Genomic DNA, 15,310 nt, shown 5'->3' with positions numbered 1-15,310 from the left:
CCACCACCTTCCACCACAACAGACTTTCCAGCTGGATGCAGCTCTTCAAGTTGCAAGGCTACATATCGGAAATTAGGTTGATTTTGGCCAATATGCCTCCTTAAAAATTGGCTATTGGTATTGGCCCCTAAAATCGTAGCACCCCTAATAGTTATGTTGTACTATTGTAACTGATTAAAATATTCTCTCTCTCTTCCTTGCTTTACTCCCCACCATTGTTTTTGGCTGAATTAAATTGTAGGCACAGTTAACACTCCAAGAATGCATTGCAGCCCAACAAGAGTGGAAACAGATCCATCACCTCTGTTACTGGGAGCTGATGTGGTGCTACACATTCCAGCAGAACTGGCTTCAAGCGTATCAGTATGCAGACCTGCTCTGCAAAGAGAGCAGGTGGTCTAAGGTAAATAGGAAGGTGGACATGCTTTATGCCATGCTAATAGCCTCTCTCTAGTTAAGTCCACATTTCAGTTTTTATAATAGATCTAACTTGTATTTTCTCTAAAATCTTTAAACCAAGTAACTAAGTTTAACTGTACATCTGAGATTTTACTTCAAATTTAGAAAAGTTCTAAATTGACAGTAAGTTCCAGAATTTCCATGCCTGCCCTAAGAATTGTGAGTTCACAGATTTCATAGACATCAGGGCTGGAAGGGACCTCGGGAGATCATCCAGTCCAGCCCCCTGCCCAAAGGGCAGGAAGTCAGCTGGGGTCATGGGATCCCGGCAAAATAAGCATCCAATTTACTCCTGAAGGTGTTCAATGTAGGTGCTTGAACCAACTCCGCTGGCAGACTGTTCCGGACCTTGGGGGCTCGGACAGTAAAGAAATTCTTCCTTATGTCCAGCCTAAAACGGTCTTGCAGGAGTTTGTGACCGTTCGACCTCATCATGCCTTGGGGCGCTCTGGTGAACAAATGTTCCCCCAGATCCTGGTGGTCACCCTTGATAAACTTATAGGTGGCCATCAGATCACCCCTGAGCCTGTGCTTTTCCAGGCTAAAGAGTCCCATGTCTCTCAGCCTGTCATCGTAAGATCTGTTTTCCTGACCCCTGATTATGCGCATGGCTCTTCTCTGGACTCTCTCAAGCTTCTCCGCATCCTTTTTGAATTGTGGAGCCCAAAACTGGACGCAGTACTCCAGCTGTGGCCTCACCAAGGCCGAGTACAAGGGGAGAATGACGTCCCGGGATTTGCTCGAGAAGCATCTATGGATGTAAGCCAGCGTTTTGGTCGCTTTACTAGCCGCAGCATCACATTGCAGGCTCATGTTCATCTTGTGGTCAATGACGACCCCCAAGTCTCTTTCTTCTGTAGTGCTATCCAACGTAGCACTGCCGAGCCTATAAGGGTGCTGCAGGTTTTTCCTCCCAAGGTGGATAACCTTGCATTTTTCGGTGTTAAAGACCATGAGGTTCTCATCTGCCCATTTGCTGAGCTTGTCCAGGTCAGCCTGGATCACCCGCCTATCTTCTGGCGTGGATGCTTTGCCCCAAAGTTTGGTGTCATCGGCGAACTTGGCCAGTCCACTCCTGACTCGTGTCCACATCATTAATGAAGATGTTGAACAGGATGGGTCCCAGGACAGAGCCTTGAGGGACCCCACTGGTCACAGGGCACCATGATGAGTGACTGCCATCAATTACAATCCTCTGGGTCTGACCACGGAGCCAGTTTCCCAGCAAGCGGATCATGGTGGAGCCAAGGCCACAACTGGCCAGTTTGGCCAAGAGGTGATCATGGGATACCAGATCAAAGGCTTTTTTGAAGTCAAGATATACAACATCAATCTCTTCTCCTATGTCCAGGTGATAGGTCACCTGGTCATAGAAGGAAATGATATTGGTCAAACAAGACCTACCCACAACAAACCCGTGCTGGCTATCCCTTAGGATGTTAGCCTGGGCCAGTCCCTCAAGGATGGCCTCCTTAATAAACTTTTCTAAGATCTTCCCCAGGATAGAAGTCAGGCTAATGGGCCTGTAGTTAGCCGGATCCACTCTCCTCCCTTTCTTGAAGATCGGCACCACATTGGCCTTCTTCCAGTCTTCGGGCACTACACCAGAGCGCCAGGAGTTTTCAAAGACCCGTGCCAGGGGCTGGGCTATGACGCTCACCAGCTCCTTGAGTACCCTGGGGTGCAGATAGTCAGGGCCGGCTGACTTGAAGGTATCCAGCTTCTCAAGGTGTTCCTTCACGAGGTCAGCATTTATGGAGGGTAGGGGATCCCCCTCACCCGGATCTCCCTGTCCCATAGCAGGCATGGGCGTCCCATGGGACTGATGAAAGTCTGACGCAAAGTACCTATTTAATAGGTTGGCTTTTTCCTGGGCGTCAGTTGCCAGTTGCCCCATCTGTTTTAGCAGGGGTCCAACGTTGCCCTTGCTTTTCCTCCAGCTCCCCACATATCTGAAAAAGGACTTTTTGTTGTCCTTGATGCCTGAAGCTAGTTGGAGTTCAGTTGCAGCCTTGGCTGTCCTGGTTTGATCCCTGCAGGACCGGACCAGTGCAGAATAATTCTCCTTGGAGGTGAATCCCGTCCTCCATCCTTTGTAGGCTTTCCTTTTTAGCCGCAGGAGGTCCGCTAGGTCCCCAGAGAGCCAGGAGGGCTGTTGTGCCTTCTTGCTGCCTTTCCTCCGTGTTGGAATAGATTTAGCTTGTGCATTGAGGATCGCTTCCTTGAGAAGCAACCACTCTTCTTGAACTCCCACCTCCCTGGGGTCATGGTCCCTGAGGGCCTGACCAACAAGCCTCTTGAGCTTGTCAAAGTCGGCTTTTCTGAAGTCATATGTCTTCCAGTCTGAAATAGAAGTTAAGCAGAAGATTAAATCAATCTAATCTAATCTTAATCGTATGTGTAAGAACAAAATTTAAATAAACTCTAATTTTAAAAATTTTACACAGTAAATTTTAAACAAAAGTAGCATGAGACTAAACAGTCATAGATTTCATAGATTTTAGGGGTAGAAGGAACCTATTAGATCATCAGGGACAGCCCCCTGCCCTACCCTGGGCAGGAAAGAGTGCTAGGGTCAGATGACCCCAGGCAGGTGTTTGTCCAGTCTTCTCTTAAATACCTCTAAGGAAGGGGACAGCACCACCTGGAAGTGTGTTCCATATTTTGGCAACCCTCACTGTAAAGAATTTTTTCCTGATGTCCAGTCTAAATATACTCTCCTTCAGTTTGTGGCCATTGTTTCTGGTTACCCCGATGGGCGCCCTGGTAAATATTGTATCCTGTATTTCCTGCTGCCCCTCCCAGTGAGTTTGTAGATGGCCATAAGATCACCTCTCAGCCTTCTCTTGCGGAGGATGAAGAGATTCAAGTCCCTCAATTGGTCCTTGTAGGGGTTTTCCTGTATGCCTTTAGCTAGATGAGTGGCCCTCCTCTGAGCCCTTTCCAGGTTATCTACATCCCTCTTGAAGTGTGGTGCTTAAAACTTGATGCAGTATTCCAGCTGTGGCCTAACTGATGCCATGTAGAGGGGAAGTATCACCTCCGTAGACCTGTCTGTGGCGCACCTACTTATGCGAGAGAGTGCAGTTAGCTTTACTTCATCACATTGATGACTCATGTTCATTTTGGAGTCAACTATGACTCCAAGATCCCTTTCCACAGTTGTGCTACTTAGGTGTTAATGATTCTTCCTCCCTAGGTGCAACACATGGCACTTAGTTTTGTTAAATTGCCTCCTATTTTGTTCTGCCTACTTCCCCAGCCTGTTCAAATCCACCTGGATTTGCTCCCTGCCCTCTAGTTTGTTTACCTCCCCCCATAGCTTGGTGTCATCTGCAAACTTGGAAAGAGTGCTTTCTACTCCCTCATCAAAGTCACTAATGAGAATATTGAAAAGCACCGGCCCCAGGACAGAGCCTTGGGTGACTCCGCTGCCCGCGTTTCTCCAGGTAGAAACCGATCCATCCACCACCACTCTGGGTACGTCCCATAAGCCAATTTTCCACCCGCCAGACTGTAATAATCTACATTGCAGCTGTTTAGTCTATTTGTAAGAATTGGGTGTGACACTGTGTCAAGGGCCTTTTTAAAAGTAAGTAAATAACATTACCTCTGTTCCTTCGTCCAAGGATTTTGTGACCCGGTCGGGCAGGAACTCATGCTGGTTGCCCTTTAACATTATTTTACCCGCTGGTCTCCCACAAAGTCAGTTTGTCTGCTTTTATGCATTTAAAAGAAGGGGTCAAATGACTACTGGTGAGCTAAGCCTCAGGAAAAAAATATTTACCCTTTTCCTTGCAAAGATAAACCATTTTGAGGTGTATATGCAAGGAAAAGTTGTAAAACTTCAGAATGAAAACAAATGCCAACATACAGATAACGCTTAGGTGTTTATTTTCATGTTGCTGATTCTTCAGGTTCTGCTTGAGCATGTTCCACTTTTGCCAAGAAAAATTGAGAAGATCAGACTCAGGGAAAAGTACATTGAATCTCATGAATTTTTTTTGAAAATGAATAAGGATGGTGTTAAATGTTTACCTTTAAACCATCATAAAGGTATTTACAACGGGAGCATTCACCTGTTAAAGGGTATTAACTTATGCCAAGTACCCTCTAAATAAGGGATTGGCAACCCCGAGCATGTGTGCCAGAGCATGGCACATGAAGACATTTTGTTCGGCACTCCAGCCCTCAAGGCAGATGGCAGTGGAGCCATGAGGGATCCAATCTTTTTTGTGCCAGCGCAGCCCTGGCCCCTTTTCTGCTGTCTTCCCGGAGCTACATGTCTACCTGTCGCCAGCCGTAAGCTGGGCTGGGGCTCTGTGGACCCCATAGGAGTTGCGTGCAGCTTCCTCATTGCCTGCTGCAAACAGTCTGGGTTCCGTGATGGCTGTCAGGGGCCTGCCCAAAGCCTGAGCTAGCTGTGGCAGGCAGCCAGGAGGCTGCAAGTGGCTGCATCAGTATTTACTGTAAAAGCAAAAAAACCCACCCCTCCCCCCCAAAACAACCTTTCCCACAACATTCATGCATGATTATTAATCATAATATGCAGTATGTCCAGCCAAGTACCACCCTGGCCTTCCCCTTTTGTTTGCTTGGCATGTGAACATCTTACAAGTAGATGCTGTAGGGTTTTTTGGTACTCTGTCCGAAAATGTTGCTGAGCCCTGCTCTAAATGTTTTAAAATTACAGTATGCCAATTCAAATGATGGTTATTGCAGGATATTGCTAGTTTGCTCTGGGGAGATGCAATGTTCTATTTTCATTTCTCCCAGGATGTACCATTTCCAGCCCTTCCCATTTCTTTGCTCAGTGTGCAAACTTACAACCCTCCTGAACTCTATTGTCCAGGGAGCTGATGCTGGCCCCAAGCCAACACCCCCTTCTGCCCCCAGGGGAGGCAACCTTAGTGCACCCTGACCAGTCTGAGCTAGATGCAGCTCATCAGTTTTATGCTTGCTCTAGCATCCCATGTAAACAACAACAGCAGTCCAATTATACATACCTCTATGAAGAGAATGAGCCAGGGAATGGAAAACTACCAGGCAGGGTGCAAACTGGGCCTCAGCTCTGCCCTGATGTGATTACTAACTCAACTCTCCTTGAAACATACAAGAGTTTGTCCCTTTTTATTTTTAGCTTTTTTTTTCCCCCACTATTTTCTCCTTGCTTCTCTTTACTTCTCCGTACTGCCTGCCTACTTCAAATGGTTTTTTCCTCACAAGATTTTTCCCCTCCCACCCATGGCTCCAGCTGGCTCCCGCAGGCTGCAGAGCAAGGGAAGCCTTAGCCCCCCATGTTGGTTTCTCTACTTCCAAGCTACATGCCATCCTCTCCACTCCTTTCTTTTCACATCCCAGAGGAGAGGGGTAGATTCCTGGCTCCTGTCTACGTGCCTGCTCTCCAGGCTCTGTAGTGGTAAGTCACAGTTATGCATGTCAGAGACGGCATTAAACCTTAATCTGTGACTGCACTTGTTCTAACTTTGTGAATCACGGAATTATAGAAAATTAGGGTTGGAAGGGACCTCATGAGGTCATCTAGTTCAACCCTCTGCTCAAAGCAGAACCATCCCCAACTATATTGTTCCAGCCAGGACTTTGTCAAACCAGGCCTTAAAAACCTCCACGGTTGGAGATCCTACCACCTCTCTAGGTAACCTGTTTCAGTACTTCACTACCTTCCTAGTGCGAGTTTTCCTAATATCCAGCCTAACTGCAACTTGAGACTGTTGCTCCCTGTTCTGTCTTCTGTCACCACTGAGAGCAGTCTAGATCCATCCTCTTTAGAACCACCCTTCAGGTAATTAAAGGTTGCTATCAAATCCCCACTCAGTCTTCTCTTGTCCAGACTAAATAAGCCCAGTTCCCTCAGCCTCTCCTCATAAGCCATGAGACCCAGCCTCCTAACCATTTTCATTGCCCTCCTCTGGACTTTATCCAATATGTCCACATCCTTTGGGGGGCCCAAAACTGGGCACAGTATTCCAGTTGTTGCTTCACCAGTGCTGAATGGAGGGGATTAATCACTTCCCTTGATTTGTTGGCAGTGCTCCTGCTAATGCTGCCCAGTATGCTGTTAGCCTTCTTTGCAACAAGGGCATACTGTTGGCTTATTTTCAGCTTCTTGTCCATTGTAAGTCTATGGTCCTTTTTTGCGGAGCTGCTACTTAGCCAGCCACTCCCCAGCCTGTAGTGGTGCATTGGATTGTTCTGTCCTAAGTGCACTTCTCCTTATTCTGTTGGTTGAAAGACCAATGCACGGGTTTGGCAACCAAGGTCTTGATCTATGTGTGTCACTCAATAAAGGGGGGGAAAGCAATGCTTTATCTAAAGCCATTCATACACACAGGCCAATCCACTGGTGCTCAGGTTCAGTCACGACGGCCAGTCATGATGACTGTGGACATTGTTGATCTTATGGGAGGGATGCCGGCACGTTCTCCTGAGTTGATGTGGATGGCATACCATGAGATGATTGAATTGAGGATCCTGAGGAAAGGAAGGAAGGAAAGCTGCAGAGTAAGGACTATGGATGGTGACTCCACTTCTACATTCACCACCAATTATTCCATTTGTGAGCAGCAAGTCAAGAAAAGCAGAGGCCCTAGGTGGCCCCTTCAGTACTTGCACTAGAATGTTGTCCCCAGCACTTTCCAAAAGCTTTCTGGATTACCTGTGCACTTCTGTATTGCTCTCCCAGAGAGTATCAGGGTGATTGTGGTCTGCCATGAGACCTAGGGTTTGTGATCGGAAAATGTCCCCTAGCTGTTTGAAGAATGCCTCATCTACCTACCTCATCCTTCTGGTCTGGTGGTTTGTAGCAGACACCCACCATATTACCCTTGTTGCTTTTCCTTTTAACCCTAACCCAGAGACTTTCAACAGGCCTATCTCCAGTTTCATACTGGAATTCTGAGCAATCATGCAGCTCTTTTATGTAAAGAACAACTTCCCCTCCTTTTCTCACCTGCCTGTCCTTCCTGAACAGTTAATACCAGTGTTTGTTAATGTTTTTTAAATTTCCAGATGCTTAAAAAATTTCAAATAGAGATGTGGAATTAGAACACAAATGAGAACATTTATAGGTAGCCATTGGTGCCCACATGAATGAGCAGCATGAAGTAGTCTTGCTGGATGAGTCTTGGTAATCCCTCTGTGACATCTTGGATCTGGGCTGAAGGAAAGGAGCAGACTTTCCAAGACAACAAGTCAGGCTGGCAAATGGATGCCTCTGTCCCCTGCAGAAGGGAGTTTCCAACCATCACCACCCATTGCTTCCTCTTGGTGGCAGTGGTTTTGATCCTGCCACCCTTGGGAATGCCCGGCTTGGCCTTTTCTGCCAATGGAGCATTTCTCCTTTGTTGCTAGGGATCCCTATCTGTTCTTTAGGCAAATTGCTGCAGGTGGAGGTGAAGACTTCTGCTTGCTGCCAGAGGTCACAAGCTTCCAGCTTTCACCTTCCTTAGTTGGAAGATTGTCATCTTCCTTCTCTAATATTGCCTCTGGCAGGCCTTCCTTACCAGTTCTAGAGGTTTCTTTCAACATCAGATCAATTAAGTCATCATAGCAGAGGATGCTTTGGAGCCTTGCTACCTCCACCTATGGCTCTCTTGCCTGATCCCTGAGGGACATCACCAGGAGGTAACACTTACATTGCAGACACGCCCCCACTTGGCTGTCACTGGAAGGAACCTGCAAGCCACAGTCTCCACAGTGCCAAAACAGGATGCAGGTGAAAGCCTCCATGGGGTGCATCCACATAGGCACACACGTGCATTTTACAGCATCTCAAAGCCCTTTGAGACGCTGAAGAGGTACAAGCAGGAATGAGAAAATGTTCCCTGTGCTGCAGGTTTGCAGCACAGGGGCAAAATTAGACCCCTGGATATCCAGGGGTCAAAAAAACCCAACACACTGGGAAACAGCAGGGCAAGGCACAGTCCAAGACCATGCCTGGAGGCAACCAGGAGAAGGAGTCCTCCAGAGAGAGACTCTGGTATTGGGCCAGAGTGTCTGTATGGCTCCCCCTTGCCCCGGCAACCAATTACATCCCTTGAGCATGCTTGAGAATAAAAGTGGGGCAAGGCTCAGAGCTTGCTTCTAGGTAGTTAGTTGGAGGTAACAAGGACCATCTAGAGAAGGTCCAGAGTCTGGAGGAGTGGAGGCTGAAGCCATGGGAGATGAAGGTAAGAAGGGGGCAGGTGGGAATGGGAACTTTCTCCCTAAAAGGGAAACCCAGGTTTCCCTGTTTCCAAAGGACTCTTTGCAGGCTGAGACTTGCAAAATGGGGAGAAGTAAGAGGCAGAAACCATGGAGCCCACCCGGCCTGATGGCTTGTGTGGGCCCCAAGGTGGGGGATTGTGTAAGGTGGAAGCTGTGCCATGTGTGGGGCCCAGGGGCTTTTGGCTGAGTGTTGGGGGGAGCCCCACAATTCCACCCCAACCCCTGCTGCACATAGCTCCACAGCTTCCTACAAAAGGCAGCTGTGGGTCCGTGAGCGATGAGCTGTAGGCCTACACATGGCGCAGGGTGCCAACCATGCCCCATGCTCCCCCTCGTACAGGACTGCACTGGTTCTTGCTGACACCCAGGGCCACATGTGGTGGTAAGAACCAGCCTGGTCCTGCCTGAGGCAATGGCAGATGGCATCAGGCCTGGCCGGCACTCTGCGCCACGTGCGGTGGGGAAACAAGTAGCAGCGGGAGCCGCCGCGCAATGTTGCCAGGAGCAAAGCAAGCAAGGTGGGTGTTGGGAGGGCCCCCACACTCATGCCCCCACTGCACAGAGCCCTGCAGCTGCCTGCAAAAGGCAGCCATGGGACCGTCTGCACTGGATGGCTGCTCCTGGCAGTTGCCTGGTGGCACCCACCGCCGCTTGTGTTTGGCATCTGCACATGATGCATGCTGGTGGGACCAGGCTGCGCCACTGTAGGGTTGGGGAGGGGAGGTTATTGGGTGGGTAGTGGGGACCCCCCCCCACACTCCTGCCCCCACTGCACAGAGCCCCACAGCTGCCTGCAAAGCTGGCCGCAGGACCATCTGTACGCTGGCTAGCGGCTCCCGTCAGAGTCAACCAACGGCACCCACCGCTGCTTGTTTCTCCGCTGCATGTGGTGCAGGGTGCTGACCCAGCCTGATGCCTGTGCTGGGCAAAAACTGGCACAGTCCTGCCTGAGGTGGGGCATGTGGCATCGGGCCAGACTGGCACCGTGCACCACGTGCAGCGGGGAAACCAGTGGCAGTGGGTGCCGCTGGCCAACTGCCAGGAGCAGCCAGCCAGCGCACAGATGGTCCCATGGCTGCCTTTTGCAGGAGGGGTGCTCTTTGCAGCAGGGGTGGAAGTGTGAAGGGCCCCCAACACCCACCCAAGAATTCCCCCCTCCCCCCGGACCCTACATGTGGCACGGCCAGGGCCCTTTGGCACGCGCCACTTGCAAAAGTGGAAAACAAGTAGTGGCAGGTACCGCTGGGCAACTGCTGGGAGCAGCCATCCAGTGCGCAGACAGTCCTGCGACTGCCTTTTGCAGGCAGCTGCAAGGCTCTGTGCAGTGAGGGCAGGAGTGTGGGGGGGGGCCACCCAACATCCACCCAACATCCACCCAACATCCACCCAAGAACCCCTCCCCCCTCAACCCTACAGTGGCACAACCAGGCACCGCTGGCATGTACCATGTGCAGCAGGTGAACACAGATGGTGGCTGGAGCCACTGGAGGACTCCGGCAGCAGCAGGCAGCTAGCGCTGTGAGGGCCCAGGGCTGCCTGATGCTGGCATTTGTGGGGTTGTGGGGAGGGGGCACACATGTGGCTGCCTCATCCTCCGTGATTGCTGGGGGTATGCTGACCTCCTCAATGGTCAGATCTTGGATCCTTGGGGCATAGGCCTATGCCTGCATCAGTCCTGGTAGTGGTGCGTGGCGCAGCACATGGGGATTGTGGGCACTCCGAGCCCACTCGGTGTAAATGTGGGTCAAGTGGCCACGATGGTCTATGACTGCTTCAAGCACCACTGAGTTGCTGCCATGGCAGTTGATGTACTACCGCCCTCCCCTGGGGGGCAGAGGATGGGGATGTGGGTCCCATCGAGCATCCCAACACAGTTGGGGAACCCAAGGGCCCCAAACCCTGCCATCACCTCCCCAGGGTCAGCCAGCCAGATGACTCAGTCAGCTAGGGTGACCTGGATAGGCCCACATAGATCCAGAACAGCCTGGCCAGCAGTGGACTTCCCCACCCCAAAGGAGTGGGCCAGCCTCATGATGGCTATGGCCACATGTTTCTCTGGGGTGAGGGCTGGATGGATCACAGTGTCTTGCCGCTCAATGTTAGGGGCCACCTGGGCCACCAGGTGCATAAATGCCCCTTGACATCCAGAAGGTCTGTATCTAGTGTGCATCATCCCAGGTGGGGAGGACTGTACACTCCCACCAGTGTTTATTGGTAGCCCAGACGCAGGTGTGTCAGAACATGTGGGGAATGATGACAGGGTCTTCATTGTCAGCTGCTCCCTCTGTTGGGTCCAGCCTGGTGGGTCCAGCCTGGTTGTAGTGGGGCAGAGGTCTGCAGCTGGGCCTGGCAGCATGGGTATGCTCCTTCCCAGCAGGGCCAGCTGGGGCTCTCAACCCCGAGCTAGGCAGGTGACTCTGGTTCCATACCGGGGCTGTCTAGATGTAGTGATGCTGCTGTGCAGCCACAGTCTGCTGGCAACTGGCCCAGAGGTTCAGGTGGCTCCGCTTCAGGGCCCGCACTAGAGCCCAGGGGCTGTGTCTGTGTCTGGTATGTGTGCAGCCGTGGGGCCACTAAGTCAAGACAGCTTTGGCAGTCCAGCTGGCACAGAGGGCTGGTGTCTCCAGATGCCAAGGGGCTGGGCCTCAGAAGCTCCTGAGGGCAAGTAGCCCTAAGCTGCTGGCCAGGGTAACTTTTTATACCGCTGGAGCCAGCACAGGTGCTGGCCCTAGGCTCTACCTCCCCCTGGCTGCAGATCTGGAAGAAACCAGGCCCAAGTGGCACAATTTGCCCCATACCAAAGTGCATGTCTGGGCATGTGCACAACGGCAAAAAGCCCATGCTCAATTTTGCATTACTTCTATTTGAGCTGCTGCAAGTGCACATGCCTACATGTGTGGATGCGCCCATGGTGAGCAATCCTGCCTAGACAGACAGGTACAAGCAAAGGATGAGCTGGCAGTGGCTCTGGCGTTGTGATGTCCTCCAGGCATTTCTCTAGGTCTCTTAATGCACTGCCTCTCTTTTCCTGCCCCTCCTTCCAAGCAGACCTTCCCAAGAGAATTCCCCTGTAAGCTGGCCTGTTTGCTGCTCCTTGGACCCAAAAGGTTGCCTTTTCTCTGCTTCCTCTCACAAAGCTTGCAGTGAAGGAAGGTGAGAGAGAGTTTCCAGGCAAACTCCCTAGTGAACTCCCTTCAACTGCTCCTTGCTCTGGGCTCTGTTTAAACATGAGGCTAAAGCATTGTTGCAACTGCTGAGTTTTAGCTACCTACATCTACCAACAATAGATTAGTTACTCTTAATTAAAGAAGAAACTTACCTTAAAGGCTCGCCTTCAAAGAGTAGAGGCATCAGAGCAGCAAATATCTGCAAACTGATTTGGGAACTACTTGCAAACTGCCCTGCTTACTGTCCCTGTTCACTTGCCCCTGGTCGCTTTGGGACCTTTTTTACTCTCTTGGGCTTGGACTGGCTTCACCCCGTTGTTAGGGCTTTTGTTGGACACAGAATACAACCACCCAGCTAGGAGTACTTCCAGCTGCTCAGAGCATGTGCCCAAACATACAGCCCACCAAACACTTAGCAAACCAAACGCACAGGCAGCCCTGGCTCATTTACCTTCCCAGAGCAGGATCTGGTACCCGGCTCCATATTATGATGGCATAATATTCCAAGATTTAAAATGGTTTAAAGGTAACCTGTAACAGTAACTCAAGAGACTTAAACATTTCCACAGTTTTCACTGCAAATGTTAATTACTGCACTTTTTAGTGAATGCCTTCTTAAAAAACAAACTACCAGTAGAAGTATTTGTAATATTATGTGTATAGATGGGTCTGAAAAAATCCTTGAATCATAACATTTCTAAATTTTGATACAAACTAATTTCTGTAGCTACTCTAGCCTCTCAGTTTGGCTTACAGGTTTGCATTATTAATGAATCTACACTTTCTGAAGGGAAACGCTCTTAAAAACTGGCAGATTCAGCTAAATGTTAATACCTTATAAATGTAATGAATATGAAATATAGTATAAATCACAATGACAAAGGAAGCACTGAGCTAAATTTTAGTGGTTCACGTGCCTCATAATTGGTGGGTGTGTCTACTGCTGGAATAAGGATGCCATACTTTAATAGTGTGTTCTGACCTGATATAACAAACTGTATGTTAATATATTGCTTTTTTTGGGGCTGGGGGGTAGGCAATATATGTGTTCCAGAAAGCTGCAATTTTGTGTATGCTTCCTGATGATGATGTGAAGAAAACTGGGGAGGACATTGTATCTTTGTTCAGGTAAATTTTTACATTCTAGGCTAGACTAGAATGAAACAGCTAGAAATTCATTTTGCTTCTTGGTTTCAAAGCTCTTCTCTCTCCTCATTTATTTTCTTGCTAACTCTTGTCACCAATACTTTATTATCATCAAAATTTGGCCCTTTCTCACCACTTACACTGTCTTAAGATCATCAGTTTGGTTTTGATCATCTCAGGCCACATTCAGTTTGATCTCAGCAATGCTTGCACAGGATTAGAATGGAATATAGATGTATAAATTCCAGTGAATCTTCCAATTTGACCCTGTTGTACAGCCCACAAAACTTTGAGGTGCCTAAGTTCAGGTGGCACTTCTATTTTGGATGGTAAATTTCCCTACATGTGTGTACATAGGCTTAGCTTATCTTGTTTTTTTGTTATGTCAAAAAAGAACAATTATACATAGGCTGAGAATAAGTTACTGATAGTAATGGTTCGTTCCTCACTTTTTAGAGCAATTCTACCAGTTTACAAAGTTAAGACCATCCCAGGCAGGGCACATTATCTCGTATATTTTTTGCAATTGCTCCAAATTGTAATTTGTTTGCATTTTTCCAAACCCTAATTTTTCCTGATAATAATTACATGAAACTAGTATTGATTCTACCATGATATACAAAGAGTTTGAATTACATTTTAAAATATTTGTTTTATTAATGGAAAAAATGGCATACAAATATGATTAGTTGTTTTAAAAAATCACTACCTCAGTACATTTTATTCATGTTTGTAATGGCAAAACTTAGTGACATATCCAGTCTACCCAATGCCACTTAATATTGAAAAGCTGGTGGACCAGATGCATAAGCCTGAAATACAGTACTAGTATATTTGTACATTAAGAAACATATATTTGAGAAATCTGCTTCATTGGAATGTCTTTGGAAAAACTGATTTATATCAGACCTCTGACACACATTACATCTAAGATATGATTAACAGGTTAATTATGCCTTAAGTAGTAACGTGGCCACACATTCAAGTTTCAGCTTGATAGCATAAGGGGAGCCTGGTCTCGCTTCCGAACCTGCACTGGCAAATAATAGGGATAGGGAGGCATGATAGGGATCTAAGCCGCAAATCCAAAATTGCTCATGCATGACAGGAGCACAGTTGTTGGAATTGTGGCTTAGATCTCATTGCACTTTAACCTGGACATCTGTCAGAGGCCTCAATTATAGCAAATGGCAAAGAATACTACTTAATTGAGAGGAAATACTTAACCAGCAGCAAGAGCAGTGGTTCTCAAACCTGTTAAATTCAAGGCACCCCATGGAAAATGCCAGCTGTCAGTTTTCACTCCTTTTTTTGACTATAGAAGAATAATAGAACAAGTCTTCTGTTGCAGTGAGCTCAGAAAGACCACAACAGGTCAGAAAAGTTTCAGCACAGTGGATTCCTAGTTGAACTCTATGGATTCATCTTGTAAATCAAGTTTACAGTCTTAACAGTTCTAACACTGGCACCCTTACAAGGATATCAAGGTACCCCAGAGTGCCATGGCACTATGGTTGAGAATTACTGAGCTACAAGTTCAGTGTTGTTAAACTAAGCATCTGGTCTGTATTCAGTTCTGAGCTTTTATTACTTAATGTAAGAGTTACAGGAGGAAGCATCAATTAAAGGTGAAGTGCAGTGACTTCTTCCATTTTTGCATTTTAATTCACTGCATTATTTTGTTTTGTTTTATAGATTTGTTTTTAGACTTTTTAGGTGGTGTTTTCACCTGAAAGGATTTTCATGTGTTACTGCAGATGGAAAATACAGGTTTCCCTCAATTTATGCGGGTTCTTTATATGCAGGTTCACTCTTGTGCAATGAGCATATTTAGACCCATAATTCATTATATGTGAAGTAAATTTGCTCTTATGCAAGCAGCGTAGGTGCCCGCCCCCCAAGCAGGTAAGTCTTTGTGGGGAGGGGAAAGGGCCATGGCCCCACTCAACCCAGCCCCTGCTGCAGTGGCCCTGGGAATGGCCAGCGCCAGGTGCCTGCAGGTGCTGGGCTGCACCGTGCTCTGCCTGCCCCCCCTCCCCCTCCCCCCCATGCCTGGGATCACCTCAGCTCCTGGGCTTGCACCATGTCGTGGTGTCGACTGCTCCTAGGGCTGCTCCAGCATGGGCTGGGGTGAGTGTGGACAAGCGGAGCCCCAGGCAGTGTGGGGCGCAGCACTCACCCCAACCCTGGCTGTAGTGGCCCTGGGAGCATCTGACACCAACTGACTGCACCACGGCACGGTGCAGCCCAGGAGCAGAGCTAAGTGGGGACAGGCAGAGCATGGGACAGCCCAGCGGCTGTAGGCAGCTAGC

General features: G+C 48.6%; 1 protein-coding gene across 2 annotated transcripts in view; it reads left to right on the top strand.

Moving 5' to 3' along the window:
- Window positions 1–15,310, top strand: part of TTC39B (tetratricopeptide repeat domain 39B) — a 120,042-nt gene that overhangs the window by 86,874 nt on the left and 17,858 nt on the right. For both annotated transcript variants that reach the window (XM_090038732.1, XM_090038731.1), the window contains exons 13-14: window positions 242–403; window positions 12,889–12,980. In XM_090038732.1, coding sequence (XP_089894858.1) covers window positions 242–403; window positions 12,889–12,980 — 254 coding nt within the window. The remainder of the gene's footprint in view (window positions 1–241; window positions 404–12,888; window positions 12,981–15,310) is intronic.

Source organism: Crocodylus siamensis, chromosome 3, assembly GCF_052110815.1.
Source record: "Crocodylus siamensis isolate JL-2025a chromosome 3, ASM5211081v1, whole genome shotgun sequence".
In the NCBI taxonomy this organism is placed as follows: Eukaryota; Metazoa; Chordata; order Crocodylia; family Crocodylidae; genus Crocodylus; species Crocodylus siamensis.
The sequence above is the reverse complement of the archived record's forward strand: the minus strand, read 5'-3'. Positions and strand labels throughout refer to the sequence as shown.